This window comes from Gopherus evgoodei, chromosome 10 (genome assembly GCF_007399415.2).
Source record: "Gopherus evgoodei ecotype Sinaloan lineage chromosome 10, rGopEvg1_v1.p, whole genome shotgun sequence".
NCBI classification, from domain to species: domain Eukaryota; kingdom Metazoa; phylum Chordata; order Testudines; family Testudinidae; genus Gopherus; species Gopherus evgoodei.
In genome coordinates this window covers 18,917,830-18,941,595 of record NC_044331.1, presented here as the reverse complement: position 1 = coordinate 18,941,595, position 23,766 = coordinate 18,917,830, and the positions used below count along the sequence as shown (strand labels likewise).

Genomic DNA, 23,766 nt, shown 5'->3' with positions numbered 1-23,766 from the left:
GGCTCCTAACTCATTTTATGAACAGATGTAAAAGTACTAACAAAAAAAGACTAAAGAAGTCTTCCACTGAGAAAATAATTCTGTGATGAAGTCCTTACTTTCTTACTTTAGAAACATGTCTAAATGCAATGAAAAAATGTTCCTGGTTTACGTGAATTCTACTAGGTAATTTTACAGCTACACCTACTCCGAATGTAATATCTTTCAAGGTAATTTACATCTCCACTGTTTTTTGCGGGGGGGAGGGGGAGTGTTCGGCGGTGTCATCCAGTCTAAATCTCCAGTGTCTGCTTAGACATCTGACTAAAATTTTTTCCCTTGAAGGCACAGTGCACACATCCCACCACCCACACTATTCAAAAGCCCGAGTACTTCATGTAGGAAGTCTACAGTCTGTCTTTCCAAGCACTTTTAATCATTGATATGAACTGTTACTTATAGATTTAATGTAAGATTTTTATAAGGAATATAAGCAAAGTTTCCTGTATTGTTTCAACTAGCTGGGAAGGGAGCCTTCGAATTTGTCTGTAGGCTGTACAAAGTGGATAGTTGGGGCTAGATCTGCAAAGGGATTTAGGTGCCAAAATCCAAAATTTAGAACCTCAAAACCCTCACTCCGCTGCCACCAAATCCTGTAGGTGCCTACATTCCCCCCCAAAAGCCCCCAGGACACCCACATTTCTGCTCGTGGTCACAGGCAAAGCCTAAACTTGTGATATTCACAAAGTAGGAGTTTCCCAGCCTAATGGATCAGGTCCTGCACAAAACACAGCCGTATATTCTATAGCTCAGTGCTTAGATCAGTCATGCAGAATGTGGGCCACCCAGGTTCCAATCCCCACTCTGCCTGAGAGTGGTAGGAACTGTGAGGGAGTGTCCTAATCACTAAGCTATGGGGTATTTGGGGTGGGGGCTCTCTCAAGCTCTCCTGTTGAAGCTGTTCCACTTGTATAAAATAGACTATTCACTGAACTAGAATGAGTCCACGATACAGTAGCTGGGGCACCCACTGGGATGTGGGAAAACCACATTCAAGTCTGTGCTCCTCCTTTGCAAAAAGGCCTGATCCAGCGTAGATGCCTAACTCCAGGGGAGGGTTCGTGACTGTGAATCCCAGGTGGAGATAGGCACCTAAATCCCTTTGAAGGGCAGGGCTTAGGCCACACCCCTCTGTTCACCATTTCCCACTGGCTAGCTCAGCACACAGTCTTTTGTGGATCCCATTCTTAGGCGCCTAACTGTTCCTATGCATTGTATAGGGAGCCTGGGTGACCAACTCGGGGCAATGGATTCCACTAGTTGGCAGGGCACCTAGAGTTCAGCATTGAGCCTAATTTTCCTTTGTGGAGCTAACCCTTTAATGATTTCCTGGTGACTGGAAATAAGTACATGAAAACACTATAATTATATGTCACAAAAATAGTTTGTGGTTACACAACACCCACATTTTCTGTGCCTAACAAAAGCACATTGTCTTTTGTGCAGCCACCATATTACTGACAAACACGTGTATGAAGTCTTACAAAACGTCTGACATTTTCTACACCCCTGTAACTACATTACAGCAGCCTCAGGATAAAGGCCTCATGTTGCTGTTCTAAACGTTCCTATCTTGGAACGGAAATGGCCAAGTACGTACTAGAGAGTCCAATCTGGACAGGCTCTCCCTACTTGGTTGTTTATGGTCATAAACTTTTCATACTGATCACATGGGCTGGAACTGGAGAGGGGAAGCAGGTATAATTAGGGGACATGACATAATTTAGTCATCCCTATGTAGTGAAGCCTGCTCCAGTGCAGCAATATATTTACATCTTCATTGCACATATAAAAAAGAAAAATTCTGTTTTGAGCTCTTACTTTTAAATATATATTTTTAATTTCTGTTACTATTTCTTCCCCTTTCCCTACCCCTAAGCTCATGACACCCTTCTTCTCTCAGAGGAAGATTAACTGGAAGTCCTTTTGAAGCAATTCGGTGCCACTCTTTGAATCTACGATAGAGCGATCAATGCAACTTACTCTCTGCCCCCCAAAGGCTGAACTTGTAACCACAGTCTACTAAAAAGACTCTGTATTGCAAAAGTCATACTGTTGGGTAGATAATTGATATCTGATAGAGGAAGGAACATGGACAAGTTATTTACAGGCGATGAGAATGTCTCCTGGCCATTTTCCTTGGAAGCATCTAGTCTGGTCACAGTTAGATGGAAGGCTCACTGGTCTGATCCAACCTGGCAATTTCTACATCCACACAGCCAAAGGCGTATGCCTCTATGTATACACATATACATCTATGGGATTGTGTAAAATAATATCTGTGTGCTCCATGGAAGAAAATCATTTCTATTCTACTTGTTTTTCCTCTTTTAAAAAATAATATGGCAATAAAATTGGCCAGACTATTGCATCAAATTACGTTTGCTGCACAAATTTTAAGGAGTGAATGTTACAATAGTTTATTTATAAATTGCATTGGCACTGTTGACTTGATTAGAATGGCTGAAACATTAACACTCAAGACTGTTTTAGTGGTTGTGTGGGGATTTCTGAACATTAGACACCTCCAGCCGTACAGCCAGGGGAAAAAGAGAAACTAACACTGTAAAAAGCTGTTTCATTGGACAAGCAATCCTTAGAGCTTTAAAAAGCATCACAGCTTACGTCAATTATTCCTTATTACTTTTGGTGGCTGAACTAAAAAAATGGGTTAAAGCAAAAATGCCCTGTTTGAAGGGAGGAAGGCTTACGTAATAAAGCATTTGCTGATTCATCAAGGAAACTTCTGGGAATAAACTTCAAGGTATACAGCTTTTATTCCTGTTAGAAAAGAAGGGCTACAGAGGAGCACGCAGAATCCATACATGATGACAAGTGTTCTCATAGTCAATGAATTCTGGTGAGCCGAAGCGAGGCACTCTAACCACTAGCGCTACATGACACTCATCTTCATCAGTTCACGCCCCTGCAAGCTTTACTTTGAAATCTAACGACGCCAAAAGCCCCAGCAGATTGTGCCTGGTTTCATGACCCCAGCAACAGCCTCTGAGCTGTTTGTGATTTTTCACCTGATGCCACCTACCGGCTCATGCTCACCAAAGACCTGAGCAGGATTTTCCGAAATATCCATTAACCTCACTGAGCCTGGCCTGAATTTAAGAGAGTAACAAAAAATTGGACATCAGGGCGCTTTGCCTGGTTTCAGGTTTCATTATCATAATATCACACAGTTTGGATAACCACCTGGTTAGAGGTGATTATGAATTGTCATTAGTTTTTCCGTAAGTATAGGTGTTCCCACCAATTAAATGTGATCTCCAGCTTGAGCAAAGGAACAATTTTCTTACTAACTGGAAAATGCTATGATTAAAATGTGTCTGTAATGCACATGCTTTGTGACCAACATACTCCACAAACTGTATCTGAAAAGCAGTTTTTGCAGCATTAATCTGCTGGAGGCAATTCTGGGTGGTCTTTTCACACAGCCAGTGAGAAGCAGCTGGGCTGTCCCACAGGAACACAGACACAAACCGCACAGGATCAGATCATAATCAAATGTGGAGCTGGTCCAGCTCACTTTTACCACCATGCAGCTGCTGCCAACAATTTGTCACCTATGTCTGACTAGGTTTACAGGATTGCTTTTGAAGAATTCATATCCTGCGAGTCAAAGGAAGGGATGAGCGATCTTGCACTTGGACTTCAATAGTGTGAAAATAAATTACAGTACAAATGATCAAGCCATTCAAATCACAAAGCTCCACATGATGATATTTTATTCTGAAACACAACCCATCTTGCACAGATGCCGGAACTCCTAGTTAATACATACATAGTCTCAAAGGACCCATCAAGTCTCCTGAAGCCAAATCAGGACACAACAGATCCCACTTCATTTCATTTCCCAGTTCTAACCAATCTTCTGTTCCCTTCACAGCCTCAGGTCTTGTCTATGCCAAAAATGTTCTTCAAAATTTTCCCTCCATCCCTCACACCAGTTCAGCTCAACCAGCATTTGCAGTTCTGGGAGCCCCTCATGTAGACAGGCTGCTGCAACTAATTCAAGCACCAATTGGTGGGACCAGCCAAGGACCTGTAATAGTTATGCTTAACTTTAACAGCTAGAGAGCACTCAAGCTATTTTAGGTTACCATACCATTTAATACTGTTGTACCACAAATTCAGATAACCATAAGCTACTACTAACCCTATGCAGAACTAGAATAATAGATTTTAAGGCCAGAAGGGATCAATTAAATAATCTGATCTGACCTCCTGCATAACACAGGCTAAAGATTTTCACCCAGTGACTCCTGTGTCAAGTTTCTGGGTGAAATGTATCATACCTTTTAGCAAGACATCATATCTTGATGACCTTCTGTCATGGAGAAGCATTTTAAGACCTCATGTGATGGAGAATCGGGTACATCCCTTGAGAGGTTGTTCCAATGCTTATTTGTCCTCACTGCTGAAAATCTGTGCTTTATTTCCAGTTTCAATTTATCCAGTTTCAACTTCTAGCCATTGCCAACCTTGTTATGCCTTTGTATGCTATATTACAGAGCCCCCACTATCAGAAATCTTCTCCTGTGCAGATACTCAGACTGTGATCCGGTCACCTCAACCTTCTCTTTCATATAACCTCTTCTTAAACCTCTCACTTTTAAGGCAGGTTCTTAATAATTTGCATCATTCTTGTGACTCTTCTGAGCCCTTTCCAATTTTCAACATCCCTTTAAAAGAAGTGTGCACCACAGAACTATTCATCAGTGTCTTCCAGTGACCTCATGAAGTGCATATTAGAACCAGTCTTCTGTAGATTTCATTCATTGTAACTTATTCCACTATTCCAATGTAATTAGAAAATAAAGCTAAAAAAACAGCAAGGTCCATTTTTGGATGGTGGTAACTGACCCTGCCTCAGATGTAGGACAAATACTCCCCTTGGCTCAATTTGTTCATCATGCAAAATGAAGGAGAACTTCATAACAAAACCAGCAGCTGCCTCTCAGACTGAAGCCCAATCCCTTTTCATTATTTACAAAGGAAAAAAGATTGCAAGAAGCAACTCCAGATTTTCCAGACAGCTTTTACAAGTGCATTATTTAAACTGCCACTGCTACTAGGACACAGATCTTTATATTCAAGCATTTTTCTTTAACCTATGCTGTGATGTCTCAAGCTACGACTAAGTTACAGCTGTCTCAAAGAGCAAAACTGCTTGTTCTGATGAGTCTGAGTAAGGACTGATTACAATGATAAGAAAAAGTGTGGGCTTCCAGCAGCTTAACATATCAGTTTCTAAACCCAAACAGTATTTACAGTGCATCACTACATACATAAGAACACCTCAGCTAATATGCATGCATTTAATGGCTGATTCTCTTATATAAAAACAAAATGTTAATAACAACAGACATAGGGATGCATGAAACATAGGAGGACAGAACTGAGCTCTACATTTACACTTTATATAGAATCTTTAAAGTTCCAACCATGCTGTTCTCACCTCATGCTAATCTTTTCCTTAGTTGGTAATTCCTTTTGAAAACATATTAGAATCATAAAGCAGACAAAGTCCTGTGTTGATAATCATGTCAAAGTTAGCAGTTTTGATATTTCATGGGTAATGAGAATAAGGTGATCAAATATGTTCAACTTCCTAAACTGCAGCACCTCAACTACTCCAGCCTTGGGAGTTTCTGCTCAAGAGAATTGTGCTGAGGTTTCTCTACTGTGAACAAATCTGCATAGGAGTTTAGTAAAACCAGTCAACCTTCATTTGAACTTAGGTGTCCAAAGGAAAAAGCTATTGACCTTGATACTGAGCCGTATCTTGATTCACCTTACAGTTAACTTTCAAAGAGGTTTATGAAATATAAAGAAGGCCTGAAGTGTTTTCTTCCTGCTGAATTTTTATTTCTGCTGAATGTTTTATGTTAAAAATGTAAGTAGTGTCAAGTTAATTCTTCCTTTTTTTTTGCTAGAGGTCTTTCTTGGAGGACTCAAACGTGGACTGGAATCTCTATCAAGCTCAGCTCCTAACCAAAGAGGTGGGAAGGAGTGCTGAAGAGAACATTCTCACCCACCAAACTGTTTATTAAGGCATTTGAGTTGCTGGACCAAAAAAAAAAAGTCTTTAAAAAGTCTGTATCATTTTCTGCTCATGTGATCAGGTTTCACTGGCACAAGTTCTCTGGATGTCACAATCCTGTCACTAACTGATCTTCAGGGCAGGGACCATGTCATCCTCCACAATTGCAGAGTGCACTGCACAATAGGATCCTGACCAGCACTCCGGTGCTACCATAAAATAAACAGCCAACAACAAATAAATAATGACAGCAAATAAAATCTGGCTAGAAAAAACCTGACTTTCTAATGAAAAAAAAAACACAAGGAAACAGAACCCTCTCCATGCACATGCCCCTTCCCCATCTCTTTCTGAATATTTTTCCAGGTATTCTTTATACATTATAAAAACAAGCAAAAAAAGTCAAAGCACTTCATTTTTCAGATCACTTTTAAAGACTCCTGAGCTGCTTTCTCCTCCTCCTCCTCTGCATTTTGTGACTATAAAATATTTGCTGGTCATTAAATTGTAATGCTCACAGAACAGGAAATTTAGGTTTGACAAAGGTGAATCTCCGATTACAAGGATATATGTTTTGTTTTTAGTGGATGACATGACCAAAAATGTAGACAAAATGTGCAATCACTGTACAACATATAATTGCAGCTAACATACATTTCCCTTAGGGTCCATAAGTCAGCAAGGGCAAAAGCAGAGGTGGGAAGCCATTTGCCTCCCAGCAATCTGTTCACAATGGAGCTAAATGCTGTGAAATCTATAAAGGGCATGGAAAAGTAGGACTTTATGCATGTCAGTACTGTCATAGTCACAGCAGCAGGGAGTAGCAGGGGAGGAATCCATTAGCGATTCCCACAGATATGTTCAGCCATACTATATATATCCCCAGCTAATTAATCTGTTAAATCAGGATATCACTACATCTTCACTTGGAATATGCACAGAAGAAATATAAATAATTGCAACTAAATCATGCATTATATTTGCTACAAATCAGATCCACCAGTTCTCAGATGTAAAGTTAATTGTTATGATGAATATGAAAGTATCTAGCAAAGTATTTTCATAGCATGTGGTATGAAGTCTTTATGTGGTGCCAAAAAAAGGCAGCAGTATGGAATTGCTTCTCAAGGTCACTCCAAATATTTTTCTTAAAAAGATTCAGTACTGTTCTAATATAGGAAATTAGGACAAAGAAAAAGATAAAGATATAGAAGCCAAAACAAAATCTAGAGAAAGGTATGTTTCTCTCAGACCCCTGACAGCACTAACTGCAAATTCCTCAAATCTGAATGCACACCTTTTGGCAGAACATCCCAAAATGTAAAAAAAAATAGCCTCCAGTCTTTCACAACCACTTCACTTTCATCCACAAAGTATGCAGCGTGTTTTCTTGAAAGTGGTAACTCTAGAGCTCAGTTTCCTAAATCCACCCCCTTTTCACTGTGTAAATATTCAACAAAGAAATGTATGTTCTGTGCAGAGGCGCTGAGCTATTGTATTAACTAGCAATGCCGACTGGTGCAAGGATTAGAAAGACAAACCCTAAAGAAATCCAAGCTGTCTTCAGCAGTAGAAACTTCCTTTTCAACATGTGATATTTTTACTCATCTCGTATGACAGGATATGAAATTTGAAGGACAAGTATTTTGCAGAGAGGCTTATTCATTTTATTATATTCACTCTGAGGAATATACACCAAGGACCTGATTCTGCCATCCTTATTCACACTGAGTTGCTCTTTATTCCACGAATAGGCCCACTGACTTTGATCCGCAGGTCTGTCAGATAACAAAACCTTGTATCCTGGGACTCTTCCTTACTATATATAGTATTTTAACAAGGTTATCATCCACTTGGCCATTGCCAGTTAATTCTCAAGGGAAAATATGCTGTATGTTGTTTCATATCACATGGAAACAAAAACTTGGGCTTTGCAAATGAATGGTCACTCTGTAGTTGAAATGAAAGCTTTCCTTACAGTGCTGAAGGTTATCATTTCTGTAGCATATATTTACCAGATCCAGTCTTGAAACATGCTGGTCTTTCTCCTCTGTGATCTTGCTTCATTGCTCTTCTTTCTGCCCCTCTGTCTAATCATTTTCATAGAAATATCTTCTTCAGTTTGTCACAATCACAACATGAGATGTCAGGTTTCTCTGCCGGACCCGTCTCAAAATATCTGTTCCATCGCAAACTATCACTGGATTTTAATTCTCAGGGTAATTTTTTTCCCTAAGGACAGAATAGAATATTTTCTCAAAAGATTAACTGGTGCAAGTGTAACCCATACACCTCCTGGATGTGGTGTTCTGTCCCATATAGTGGCTCCGAGACCACTTAGAGCAGTGGTCTCCAACCTTTTCTGGGTGGCGGGCGCTGGATGATGAGCCACCGAGGACCGTGGCCGGCAGACAAGCATCCGCCGAAATGCCGCTGAGAAGCAGCAACATCAAAAGGTGTTGATGCCGAAATGCCACAGAAAATCAGCAGCGTTTTGGCGGTGACACCTCTTGGTGATGCCGCTTTTCAGTGGATGCTTGTCCGCCGGCCAGTACACGGGCGCACACAGATGCCCTGGTGGGCGCCATGGTGCCTGCGAGCACCACGTTGGGGACTACTGACTTAGAGAGATTAATGAGTCTGCTCTAGGGGCCATATGGCTTTTAGCTCATGCAGTAAAGGCTAATGCATTTATCTCCAGATGCCCCAAGTTCGATCCCACCCACCAACAACCGGTGTCTGTTGATGTCACAAGTATGGGCTCATCTGGGATTTCAGCTCGGATGTACCTCCTCAGGCTAGGGGAAGTATGAAACCCACACCCCTCCTTGGTGCGGTGTTCTGTCTCATCTAGTGGTACCAAGACCACTTAGAGAGAGACTAATGAATCTGCAGTACACCCTGAGTTAACAGCCATATGGCTTTTAATTCATGCAGTAGAGTCTCATGCACTAAACTCCAGAGGCCCCAGGTTCAATCCCACCCATCGATAACTGAGGTCTATCGGTCTTACACTGGGTCAACAGAGCGAAGTGCAATATTGAGGGCGGGGGAGACCTAGCCCTTGCTCATTGTCACTGCCCCCATATTTGGAGGGGGCTGAAAATAACAGTTTTAATTCTCAGATTCTCTATGGAAATGTTAGGTTCCTATTTTTCCAACCTCAATTTTCCTTGTTTAACAAATATTTAGAACTTGAAGGTTTTACTGTTTTAAAACCAATCCAGGCAGTACCATGCATAACTCCAAAGGGTGATTGAGGTTATTGCTCTGTTTAGTTTGCATTCTTTCAGGTCTCTGTGTTTCTAAAGGTAGAATAATATAGGTTGATTTTAATGAGGAGTCTGGCCTAAGCTTTCCCCCGCACACTGCACAGTAACCAGCCACTGATTAGCTCATGTTTTTCCCCCAATTTAAGTCACACTCTGACTTTTGCCTAAAAGACTAGGGGTTTTCATATGGCAGAGCCAATGGTTGCCTCATTAAGTCTGGAACATTCCAAGCCCTATTTGTCAATATTACTTTCTTTAGCTTTCTGTATCTTCCTGTTCAGACGGCCTCTAGCGAATGATTCCTTCAAGAATTATGATGAAATAACTTTCTTGAAAAAGTTACAAAGTCCCTTTCTTATTATGTAATTAAAAGACATACTGCTCTATTCCTTTCCTTGGTAATGGTATCTTGTAAAAGATTCTTATGTTCACACTTGACATAAGTACTAACAGCCTATCTGGAAAGGGGAATATGTCAGCTGTTTTTTCTGTGAGAGGTTACAGCAAAGGCACTACCCAGTCTCTGGTGGCTAAGGTTTGTGTGTGTGTCTTTGGATCCCTGATCTACCATGTAGTTTAACTCATCTAGACCATCCTTATAGGTGACACACTGTCTCTAGAAACCATTCTGCTGGGAAGACAAATGCTGGTCAGACAGCCGGAGATACTTACTATTCACATTTCATTCTCAAACCTGTTTTACTTCATGTTTTCTTAACTGTTTATGTTATCTATAGATGTACAATACATTTCCATACAGAGAAAACTGCATAGCCCTCTACAGACACACTGAGTGCTCCCTAAACACTGGGGAATTATTAGGAAAATCATGTTTTTCCCCTTAACAAACCACTCTTTCAAGGAGCATGACCTGTCAGACTGTTGGCACGTCAGAAGGATAACAAATATTCATTAAGTTAGCATTATGCAGCCAGCCCCCGACTTTGTGAATGACAACGGCAGCAAAGGGGTTAGATCGACCCTACGTTCTTTTCCATATTTGCAATTCAACATGTAGTCCCAGAGGAACAATGAAGGCTTTTAAAAAAGAAAAGAAAGTAAAATGAAGCTCACACAACCAAGTAATAACCAACGTTGAATGAACTGCACTGCACTATTTTATTGTTGCTACATAATGTCAGAGTGATGTGGTAAAACCATACCAAATGCGCTGAAGTGGGATTTCAATGTGATTTTTATGCAAGTTTCTCAGCATGTCCTGCATTGACTTGTCTAAGCAAAGCAGTCGCCTATGAGGAGGGAAATCTTGCGGTTAAGGCATAAGATGGAGAGTCATGAAATCTAAGTTCTTTTCATCACAGACTTCCTCACTCAACTAGTTTAATCGATCCATACTTCAGTGTGCTCATCTTTAAAATGGGGATAAAAGCACTGACCCACAGGGTAAATTATGAAGCTAGATTAACTGGTATTAGTAAATGTGCTGAGATTCCTGGATGGAAAAAAGTTGCTATAACAATGATGCGTACTGGCTGAATCTGGCAGCACAATACCCGGGCTTCCTTTTTCAGCCTATATTCCCAGCATGAAAGGACTCCACAGAAGGGGTAATGAGGGACTCTCCAAGGAGGCCAGTGTTAACATTCTGTTGCTCCTCAGCCAGCACAGGCCCACTATTCTGGAAAGAGGAAGGACAATCCAGAGGTTGGTGAACAATTCATTCTCTGCTGAACGTGTCTCAGGAGATTTTTTAATTTCAAATGACTGGGATTCATTTGGTGCACCCTAATGCTGACAGGCTTTTTGCTCTTTTTTAATGTCTTTTGGTAGAATAAACCAAGGCTCCTTTCAAAGCACACTGAGCACCACAAGGGAGCACACAAGCTTCAAGTGATGTACGCCACCCCAAACAAAGCAACTGAAATGTTTATTTGCTTCTATTAAGGCCAAAATAAAACTTTAATTCATAATCTATTTTAAAGAAAGAAATATTTTAAATAAAATGGTCACTGAAGTTGTACTGCTTTTAGCCAGACTAATATAAAAATGAGGGAGGAAAAAAGATTAACCTAGAATACAACCACAGGTTAATGAACTCTGCCTTGCTAACATTAGCCACTGAATTAAGTGGTAAACAGAAGCTGTTCCAGTTTCTCTCTTAACAAAGGAAACATGCAAGGGGCTAAATTCTGCCCTCGATGCACCTCTGGGGCTCCCACTGAATCAATGTAGACATTCTTCCAAGGGCAGAATTTGGCCTTAACTAGTTATTATCAAAAACAATAAAAACTAATTAAAAGGAGAGGGGCGGAAGAGAAGGGCTGCAGCACTGTGGAGTTTCTTCAGTTTTTTTACTGTGCTAGAAGGAATGTTGCATGGAGTTGGGAATTACAATAGCAGACTATGTCTTGCAGACTGAAAAAAGTGACCAACAGTGCACAGTCTATCAAGGTGCAGGCTGGAGGGCATAATTACTCACTGAAGACACATTATTTTATCCTAAGAGGTAGACAATCCTCTCTTCAAAACTAATAGCTCTAGTCTGAGCATGCAACTCTCCCATTGTACCCTTTAAAAATGGCCACAAAAATTCAGATGTACCTTTAATGGACGATATTTTAAGACACAATCAGCCAAATACTAGCCAAAATTTGACACTAAGAACTACTGGCCTGCCAAGATGTTAAGCTATTCTAATTGATCTAGTCTTGCCTCCACAAACATGATTGTGTTTAGAAAGCCATTTGTTATCACACACACACACACACACACACGCACACACACGCACACACACTTCCATTTCTGCACTCGAAGTTTTAACAGTACAAATAAACAGAGTGGATTACATAAAATTAAGTGTTTATTCAATTATCTCTGTAGGCTGGCCCTTCCAGATCTATTACCAGTTAATGCTGAGCATCATCATACGATGCTCTCCAATCAATAAACATCCTAGATGTATCTGTCAACCTCCTACCTTGGCTCCATCCACACTGATAATCCGATAGCTGTTTCTTGTGCTGTCATAGAAGTAGGAAACAGTTACAGCCTGCTTGCTTGCAGGAACCCAGTTCTTCTTGGTGCTGGGGTCAATTTGGAAGACATGTGCTCTGGTGGTGAAGATGGGCTGTTCTCTGGAATAGGGAGGGACAGGAGAAATGGATGCATGAGTTTGTGGAAGATGAAATGTTGCAGAAGTCTGCTCTTGATCAACCATGTTGAAAACAGCAGACCTAACCTCACAGTTCAAATGAGATAACCCTGGAATTCTAAACAGAAAAACAGTGCACTAAAATTACTATCTGAATCAGCACTCCAGCATTCTATACCTATTCTTAGCCTTACCATGTGACATTTAGTTCCCTGAACTCACTAACCTTGTTCCCTTCTTGGGCCACTACTGCAAATTCAATTTTAGTTCCCATGTTGCCATAACTGGACACTTAAAACATTAACATCTTTTTCTGCAAATTAGCACATTATTTCAATTAAATTACATTGACACACATCTTAGCCAAATAGATCTGCTTTTTCTAAAAACACACAGCTTTCCTTCCTCATACCACTCAGCCATATGAGTCACTACTTAGAGTCAGAACTCACTGCAGAGTCTCCTTACAATTTTATCAAACCAAATGCTCAGTATTACTATTTACATACTAAAATTTCAGTCCTTTCGTTCATTCTGTTCTATAGATATGCAGGAAAATTGAATTAGCTGCAAAGTAGCTAACCACCATGAAAAAAAAAAGTTGAATTAAATTGTAGTTCAACAAACTGTATTTATGGGTGAAGTATTTGGGGTCCCACCCCACAGCTTCATTTCCTAACTATAACACAGTCAATTCACAGACAATTTTACCCAACATGAGAATTCCACACAAAGTACAGGTTTGTTTTTAAGGATGACAGCATAAATAACATGAGAGTAGAGAAGCAGCAGGGTTGGAGGAACAATACATGTGATAAACATGAAGTTATTTGGTTTGAAGACTGCAGTTAGGATTATTATGGCAGTAATGTCAGTAAATATTCTGTTTCCACTTCAAATTGTACTTCCATCCAAGTTAAATTTTAAACTGTAAAGCAAACGCTACTATATTTATATAATATTTTATTCCCCGAGTCTGAGGGCTAACTGATTATATAAATAGTGAACATTACATGACATCACCACTCAGTATATCACATACAGAATATTATATAATTAAGATGTTATCTTGACATAATTAAGACAGGATGCAGAAATGTCAGTTTATTTCAGTACAACCCACCATACCAGCCGCAGAGAAATAGGATATTTACAACACACAAACTGAATAGGCTGCACCAGGCTAACTAACGATGTCTACGTAGAAAGCCAGTAGGAATCTCCGATATTTGTTTTATAAATATTTTAAATTTACCCACCTCAAAACCATCAATCTATGTACATATCTGGCCTGCATGTTTTCCATCATGTTCAGTCCTTTGTTCCTCCCAGCTGATTGTTACACCACTTGTTGTGTTATCTTAGGCTATGGCTACACCTGGAGCTGGAACAGTAATTTCCAGCTTGAGAAGACAGATCCACCACACTAAAAATAGAAACGTAGCTGCCAGGGTGAGAGAGGCAGGAGGGGCTAACAGCCCTGAGTACACAGCTAGCATCTCAGACAGGATCCTACTTGAGGCAGCTAGCCCCTCCCACTGCTGCAGCTACCCATCTATTTTTAGTGCCCTAGCTCAATCAGAGCTAGTGAGGGTGTGCCCTGGATCTGGAAATTACACCTCAAGCTCAAAATGCTGACATACCTCTAGGCCGTAAGATCTTCAGGGCAGGGACTGTGGTCTGCTCTGTCTGCACAACATGTAGCACAAACCAGCCCTGATCCTGATTGAGGTCTCTAGGTGCTAGATAATACATGATGATACAAATCCAGAACTGTAAATTTACTGACATTGGGCATATCTGCTACTCTAACTGTAGAATTAACTTGGCAAAGATGGTTTGCTAATGAAAAGCCTAATGAGGCCTAAAAATGAAAACATGCAAGTGCGGTAGTAATGTTTTTTCCTTTAAGACATATGCAAGGTTTTAAATTTTTCAGGAGCTCTTAAGTAAGTTTCTGGATGGATGGCTGTGCCAAATTCAATACTCATGAGGAAGACACTTCAAATACAATGGGACTTTCTCATTATGTCAGTGAAGAAATATAAATTATTCCAGTTATTTCTCATCAGTAGCTCTCTGAGACTGATGTTATATGTAGTCCTAGGTATGTGAATTTGGCTCTCATTTCAAATGCTAATATTTGTGCAGCGCTTAGCTAGAAAAAAAGGGGCATTTCTCTATGCTACACATGGACTACTTCAGTCATAAAATACTCAGGTTAAGAGGCCTAAAGCCTACTCACATGTCAAGTTTTTATTAAGCAAATACAAGTGAGTCTATTCGCTGCCATGCCAATAATTATCTTCATATTAAAACATATCCGATTGCCACCTGAGTAAGCAGCGAGAGTTTATCCATAATGGGGAAGTCAGAGAAATTTGCCCTTTAAAGTACTTGCTCTTGGGCTCTTAAAAAAATACTAAATAGCTCCGCAGCCAGGGAATAGATATCTTCCCTCACCCTGTTTGCCTTGCTCTGTATTTTCTGTGGGAATAACAAACATAACATTGTATCCTGAGTCTGCAGACTGACAGTTCCAGTACTGCTATTCAGAACCCTCTGGGGAGCAGTCAAAGTAGCAAGACTCAGTCTTCTTTTGCAGCTTGGGAAAGAAACCTTGCGCTCAGGCAGACACTGGAGTTTTTTACTGAGAAGGTTAAACCCCCAAAATAGAGGCTGATAACCTCACCACCTCCAGTCTTGAGGTAGTCAGGAATCTTTGGGTGGGAGGGAAAGCCTAGAGAGAAAGCTCCTCCTCCCAGCACCCAGGATGCTGTGTGTGTGTGTGGTGGCGGTGGCAGCGGCAGATTGAGTTTGGGAGAGGGCATTCCAATTTACTCAAAACACTTACACTAGCTGGCATCTACAAAAATAAATGGAGCTGCCAAAAAATGTTCAGGGGCAGCAACCTGGTAGGAATCCAGCCACTGGGGTGACGGGTAAGGTCGTGCCTTTTCAAATGGTATTGACTTCTGAGCAGTGAGACCTCACTGCAGTTTAGTCCTCTGCATATCAAGGTGCCTGGTAGTCCATGCAAGAGGGTGTGTATGCAACATTAAGTTACGGCTGATGGTGTGTAAGAGGGTGGATATTGGAGTGAGGGGGAATGAAGAGATTGATTGGCCAGTTTAGAAAACACAATTAGGGAAAATATTCTGGGGAAAGACTTGGAAGAGACAGAAATAAAGAGGATGAGTACATAAGAACAGCCATACTGGCTCAGACCAATGGTCCGTCTAGTCTAGCATCCTGTCTCCAACTGCAGTCAATACCAGAGCTCCACGGGGACTGTACAGAACAGAGCAATTCTGGAGTGATCCACTCCATCTTCCACTTTTGGCTTCTTGGAGAGATTAAGAACTGTGTTGGGCAAGGGGCTGCATGCCAGCCCTCTTAGCTAATAACCAGTGATCAACCAGTCCTCCGTGAACTTTACTACTACTACTTTTAACTCAGTTATTTTTGGCCTTCACAACATCCCACAGCAATGGGTTCCACAGGTTGATTGTGTGTTGTGTGAAAAAGTACTACTTCTTGTTTGTATTAATTTCATCAGGTGACCCCTAGTTTTAGTTTTGTGGGTAAAGCACACAGTGAAGGAAAAGAAAAAAAAGAGGAGAGATAGAGAAGTGCAAGAACTGACAAAGAGAAGAGGAAACAGACACTGAAAACAATGCATCTTCCCCAATGAACATTTTAATTTCTAACTGGCACCATCACGTAAAAGCCACATTCACAACCAGCCAGTCAAATTTGGAGTACACCAGGAGGGCCAAATTCTGCTCTTACTTGCACTCATGATACAGCTTTCACTTCAAAAGATGTAAGAGAATAATTCAGTCCCATTATAAATTATACCTCCCCCACAGATTTTCCATGCATATTTAATGTGTATTAGTCACATTTCAAGTGCAAATACCCTGCAACTGACATAGAATAATAATGTGCAAAACCAAGATCTCTTTTATATAAACATATTGTAGTTTATAGAGACACCATTTTACCAAACACCAGGTTGGAATGAAATGTAGTTATTTTATGTGCCCTACAAAACACTTCCAACAACAGAGTACAGTACTGGCACTCGCTACTACATAGTATGAGCAAGACGTCTCTAAGATATGTCATTTAGTGTTGATTTGCCATCTTTGGTTCCTGATTATTAAAAATGGAATGGGTATGTTAAACCAAGATGTGCAGTCCCTTCAAAATCCAGCAGTGGCTGGTGACATCGGAAAGCATAGGAAAACTCCAGGTAGTATTGCTGTTTTCACTGGAGCGTAATCCTTTCCTTCTGCTGCTCTCCTTTTCATCTCCCTGCAAGGTTTGCTCAGATAACAGGGGGAGAGAGGCAAGCCCAATCCACCTCTGCCAAACTTATTTCCATATCAAACGGGCAGAGCTTTCATTTCACAAGATACACCCCTATTAATAAGTAGCTAAAGCACTACAATAGTCTAATACTCTAGTTCACTCTTAATAGTCGTAGGACTACGAAACACAAAGCTACACCATATCTTCACTCTCACCAGTTTAATTTTGCATAGCTTAATAGTTTTCATTTCCAAAGATTTTCAACATCACTACACATTTATTGTGTGTAAATTATTGAATACACTCCCAAGACTAAATATGCTAGGTTACTTACTTTCAAATTTCAATTTCCATAGCACACATTGTAATGTAAATGAAACCTCATATATACCTCTGCTCCAATATCCTCTGTCCTCGGGAGGCAAAAAATCTTACGCGTTATAGGTGAAACCGCGTTATATTGAACTTGCTTTGATCCACCGGAGTGCGCAGTCCCCACCACCCCACTCCCGGGAGCTCTGCTTTACTACATTATATCCGAATTCGTGTTATATCGGGGTAGAGGTGTACCTCCAAGATATAAAACAAGAAAAAAAGTTTCTAAGGTTGTGTTGTTTAAAATAAAGTCTCCTCCATGCTCCATGAAATCTGACAAGTTTACTTTCTGTATGCTTTATTTATTTACAGGCACAGCAACATTTACAAATACACAGATGATGGAATAAATACTCTATTCATGTACACTAGTTATTTGAAACAACATGAGCTGGACCCATAACAACTGCATTTAGAACAAAATTACAATATAACTAAACTAAACACATCCCAGGGAATTATGAACCAGGCACGCTGTGGGAGCAGAATGGAGAGGGGTAAATTCTCAGAATGGAGAGGGGTAACTAGTGATGTTCTCCAAGGGTCGGTCCTAGGATCAATTCTATTCAATTTATTCATAAATGATCTGGAGAAAGGGGTAAACAGTGAGGTGGCAAAGTTTGCAGATGATACTAAACTACTCAAGATAGTTAAGACCAAAGCAGATTGTGAAAAACATCAAAAAGATCTCACACAACTAAGTGATTGGGCAACAAAATGGAAAATGAAATTTAATGTGGATAAATGTAAAGTAATGCACATTGGAAAAAATAACCTCAACTATACATACAATATGATGGGGGCTAATTTAGCTACAACGAGTCAGGAAAAAGATTTTGGCGTCATCATGGATAGTTCTCTGAAGATGTCCACGCAGTGTGCAGAGGCCATCAAAAAAGCAAACAGGATGTTAGGAATCATTAAAAAGAGGAAAGAGAATAAGACTGAGAATATATTATTGCCCTTATATAAATCCATGGTACGCCCACATCTCGAATACTGTGTACAGGTGTGGTCTCCTCACCTCAAAAAAGATATTCTAGCACTAGAAAAGGTTCAGAAAAGGGCAACTAAAATGATTAGGGGTTTGGAGAGGGTCCCATATGAGAAAAGCTTAAAGAGGTTAGGCCTCTTCAGCTTGGAAAAGAGGAGACTAAGGGGGGATATGATAGAGGTATATAAAATCATGAGTGATGTGGAGAAGGTGGATAAGGAAAAGTTATTTACTTATTCCATAATACAAGAACTAGAGGTCACCAAATGAAATTAATAGGTAGCAGGTTTAAAACAAATAAAAGAAAGTTGTTCACACAGCGCACAGTCAACTTGTGGAACTCCTTACCTGAGGAGGTTGTGAAGGCTGGGAATACAACAATGTTTAAAAGGGAACTGGATAAATTCATGGTGGCTAAGTCCATAAATGGCTATTAGCCAGGAAGGGTAAAGAATGGTGTCCCTAGCCTCTGTTCATCAGACGATGGAGATGGATGGCAGGAGAGAGATCACTTGATCATTGCCTGTTAGCTTCACTCCCTCTGGGGCATCTCGCATTGGCCACTGTCGGTAGACAGATACTGGGCTAGATAGACCTTTGGTCTGACCCAGTAAGGCCGTTCTTATGTTCTTATGTTCAGAATCAGATCAAGTGAATAAATTACCAAATCTGTGTTAAATTGGCATTTTTGAATACTTTCTGGACACAGACTTGACCACAGCTCTGGGCTCAACACGATCATAGCTATCAAGTCCCTCCCTGTCTTTGGATATGTACCCTAGAAAGAATTCCAAAGATGGCTCTATCTTCAATCATATATAAGAAAACAGCTGTGAATACTGTAGAGGCATAACCCAGCAATTCATGATAAACCACTCGGCCAGAAAGTAGGCATTCTTGTGCAACAGATAGCTGTGATCACTATAACTGCACCCTTCATTCATGAACTATAAATGAACAAACAAATTAAGTGCAAAAATAGTATGTGTATTGGTGGGGGGGATTCTACAGTTATGGATGATTTATTTCATTGTCAGGATCGTTGCTGTTTATAAAAATTTGAATACGAGCAACAGCATTGCCATTTCTCATGATTCTATAGAGAGTCCTCTTGTGATATTTGGTGTTTTTCTTAAAGCCCCTGAACATGAAATCATCTGGTTACACAAAAATGTCCACTTTCATTAAAAAAAAAGATGCATTTCTAGCCACCATGGTCATGGAGAAAAGCCTGAAGAACCAAAATGTTAAAACCTCAACAACAACAAAAAAAGGCAAAAAGATGCTAAAATTATAAGAATCTTGTGAACTCTAAATCACCATCATGGCTTTTATGGGCCTTCTGAATGCTTAGGGTTGGTAAGAACACAAGAATGGCCAACTGGGCCAGACCAATGATCCATCTAACCCACCATCATGTCTTCTGAGAGCGGCTAGTGCAAAATGTTTCACAAGAAATGAACAGAACAGGGCAATTATTGAGTGATCCATCCCATTGTCCAGTCTCCGTTTCTGGCAGTCAGGATTTAGGAACACCCAGAGCATAGGTTTGCATCCAACTATCTGGGCTAGTAACCATTGATGGACCTATCGTCCATGAATTTATCTAATTTTTTTTAATCCAGTTGTATTTTTGGCCTTCATAACATCCCTTGGTAATAAGTTCCACAGGTTGACTGTGCATTGTGTGAAGATGTACTTCCTTATGGCTGTTCTAAACCTGCTGCCTGTTAATTTCATTGTCTTATGTGAAGAGGTAAATAACACTTCCCTATACCATTCACGGTTTTATAGACCTCTATTATGCCTCCCCTTCGTAGTCTCTTCTCTCTCCACATGTGGATGCTGTTCCATATCCCTAATCATTTTATGTGCCTCTCTCTACACCTTTTCCAATTCTCATATATTTTTATTGAGACAGAGTGACCAGAACTGTATGCAGTGTTCAAGGTGTGGGCCTACCATGGATTTATATAGTGATATGATGATATTTTCTATCTTCTTATCTATCCCTTTCCTAGTGGTAATACAGAAAGAGTGCAAGCTGTGGTTTTATTCCATGCACACAAGCTGAAAACAAAGCCCTGTTCCCACAACTGACTCTGTGTGTGATAACAACAAATTGCTGTGCCCACAGGGAGCCGCAAGGACTTGCCTGGCTGTAGGGAGTCACTGTCAGGTTCAGGCATTAAGGTATCATGCCCTTGATCATGCAAACACTTACGGTTTTGAGTAACTATGCGCGCATGAGCTCAAAAAGGCTACTCATGTGAAAAGTTACTCGTAGGTTTGTTTGCAGGATCAGGACTCCGGTTTATAAAATACATAGCATGTCTAACAGAGTTCCAGTCTAAAGTTTCCTATGGATCAGATACAGTCAGTCAAATTTTTACAGCAAGTAAATTTTCACTTGAATGGTCTATAGTCACTTGCTTTTTATCTGCACTAACACTGAAAACATTATCTGGAGACTCATGTTGAACTATGAGCCAGACTTTTATAAGGCCTAGAGCTCACTCATGAACCAGATTCCTGCAATCATTGATGGTTAGGCTAAGAAGGGAAAAATACAAGCTTGCTAAATTTGTTAAGAAAGACAGTGACCCTTTAACACAGTACCCTGGCCTTTCGACTAAGGAAGCAATGTCTTAACTGCAATAGATGGGACTACATATATAAATATAATGTACCAACAACAAAATGATGAGTAAGCAGTAGATATTAATTCTGAAGTTAGAAATTTTATGAAAAGACGAAGTCCGGAAATGTACTGAAATACAAGATATATCTGAGTCAGAAAAAGAAAGCTAGTAGTAACAGAAACTGCAGACATCTTAAGAAACTAGGAGCATAATTGTGAGAATGGGCAATAAGAACCAGCACTGTGACCCATGTGTCATATTTGCCATCAGCTGCAAGCTTCAGTTCCACATGCTTGGTAATACATCTGCCCATCTGCTGTGCACTGTACTAATAATTAATAGATACTTGGATATCTGAGGTTTCTTTGATTACTTAGGAAGCTTGAACCTAAATTGGTAATGCTCATTAGTTTCCCATCACTCTCTAGGTCAGAGGTAGACAACCTGCGGAACATGAGCTGATTTTCAGTGGCAGTCACACTGCCTGGGTCCTGGCCATGGTCCGGGAGGCTCTGCATTTTAATTTATTTTTAAATGAAGCTTCTTAAACATTTTAAAAATCTTATTTACTTTACATACAACAATAGTTTAGTTATATATTATAGACTTATAGAAAGAGACCTTCTAAAAATATTAAAATGTATTACTGACACGCAAAACCTTAAATTAGAGTGAATAAATGAAGACTCGGAACACTACTTCTGAAAGATTGCCGACCCCTGTTCCAGGTAGTTTTACATGATTTCTATTGATAAATACATACTATTAAAGTATTTAAAATAGTTATTTTCTATTTATATCATTTGCATTTGGTACAGAATTTGTAGGTCTCCAGACAACATCTAAGCTCGGGATTTTTGTAATACAGTACTTGCTGCTAGAGGCCATCTCCAGGCACATGATGATACTTCTATTTGCAGATGATCCCAAAAGATTTGCAGTGGTGCACCATAGCAAGTACTAGATATGGACGATTTTCCATGAAAAAAAATTAGACAGTAACACAAAGCCACTTGATGCAAGGTAAACCTTCCATTACTACTACCGCTTTGGGCTTTAACAAAGATTCCCTTTTGATACATATAACATAATAAACTTGATATCAATAATTATCTGGCTCCAGTACTACTACCCACTGATTTTACTGACTGTATGATAAACGAAAAGAACAAATCAGCCTCCATATATGTTGTGGCATCTGGAATGGCACACATTTATGACAGTCTACTATGAAGCTAAATTACTAAAGAAAAAAATTGTGTTTGAACATTGCAAACGCGTAACTGTGGATATACAGAACTCCCATGAGGTTTGCACCATCACATTGTTTCTCACATGGCAAAGTGACAGCTGCAACTACAATTCCAGAAGCCTCAAATAGAATTATTTCCTTACTTGTGATTTCTAACAACTGCATTAAAGGGGCCCTGAAGCTAATAGCATATCAGGGATTCATGTGTGTAGCCCTGGCTGCAAAAAAATGAAATAAACACACACCACACTTTAAAACCCACACGGTAATTTTTTTTTTAGTAATGATTTCTGGCATCTGAATCAAGAATCAATTCTTCCATTTGCCATTCTGGTAAAACAGTTAATGTTGTGCTGAGGATTCTTTTAAATAAAATGCAGAATGCAAGGCACAACAGTTTTCTGTGTTATGCTCAATATAAAACTATAAAAGCATTATATAACGGAGTGTTCAAGAAAAGTTATTTTCTAAAGGACATGCATTTAAAATGGGGGTCTCTCTTATACTGCTGAAAGAAAGTACTAGGTGGACAAAGAGACTGCTTCACTATTACGTGGGATCCTGTGGTTCTGTGACTGAGACAATCCCAAAAATGAGTATATTATCCTCTTTTAGAACCAATTCATAAAAAGGAATTTGTCAAGGTTATTTGAGCACAAAGGTGCTACGTTTACAGACAGTCACTACTCAGACTGGAAGTACTGTATATACGGGTATGTTTATACTCCAACTTGGGAGCATGCCTCCCAGCTTGGCTAGATAGAGATACGCTAGCTCTGCTTGACTTAGCATGCCAAAAATAGCAGTGTGGACATTGTGTCTTGTGCAACAGGACGGGTTAGAAACTTGAGTATGGACCCAGAGGGTCAGGCAGACTTGTATTCAGGGAGTTAGCTCATGCCACCACCTGAGCTGCTAGTCTTAGCATGCTAGCTAAAACGCAGCTAGCATATGTCAGTTTAGCTGGGCTGCGAGGCATGCTCCCAGCTGCAGCGTAGATGTACTCCAAGTGTCTTCCAGTAGCACTTGCTGGTGTGTACAAAATCACACCCTATAGCTCCAATCTGCAAGCCTCATTACTACCATTTCTTCCTTTTGTTGTTCTCCTAATAAGATTTAGAAGGATTCATGTTTACTTTTAAGTATTTTACACAGCCATTAAATGTTACTGTAAAAACTATCATAGAAAGTGTAAGACTATAACTAATGCCCTCCTCACTCCCCATTCTTATGTAGAAGGATGTTTATGAAAAATCAACCCTCCTTCCTATTCTGCAGCAGTATGCGACAGGAAGAGAGGGAAGGCAAGTTCAATCAGATTTACTTTTGGGGAGAAATTTGAAGTTCATGCTAATGAAAGTGAGACTCACTGTGGACTGATTAGCTCAGCAGATAGGTAATGGTATATTACAGCTCTTCATAGCTAAGTCACAAGCTTAAGTCAGTCCTTGGTCAGCTATAAAGGAAAGATATTGCGATCCAATAATGGTCTGATGGCCTATGTCAGGGTGGGCAAACTATGGCCCATGAGCCACATCTGGCCCACCAGCTGTTTTAATCCAGCCCTTGAGCTCCCACTGGGGAGTGGGGTCTGGGGCTTGCCCCGCTCCGGTGCTCCAGCCAAGGAGCAGGGTCGGGGTCCACCCGTGTGGCTCCCGGAAGCAGCGGCGTGTTCCCCCTCTGGCTCCTATGCATAGGAGCAGCCAGG

At 40.3% G+C, this 23,766-nt stretch overlaps 1 protein-coding gene across 2 annotated transcripts in view; it reads right to left on the bottom strand.

The window, feature by feature from the left end:
• The window catches only part of HOMER2 (homer scaffold protein 2), a 120,040-nt gene that overhangs the window by 59,673 nt on the left and 36,601 nt on the right, over nt 1–23,766 (bottom strand). Inside the window, exons 1-2 of one of the 2 annotated variants that reach the window (XM_030578597.1) lie at nt 13,738–13,915; nt 12,305–12,461 (exon numbers count right to left, since the gene is read on the bottom strand). In XM_030578597.1, the coding sequence (XP_030434457.1) occupies nt 12,305–12,461; nt 13,738–13,787 (207 nt within the window). In that variant the 5' untranslated portion in view covers nt 13,788–13,915. Of the gene's footprint in view, nt 1–12,304; nt 12,462–13,737; nt 13,916–23,766 lie in introns of those variants that run through there. The other variant, XM_030578596.1, reaches the window with a different exon arrangement.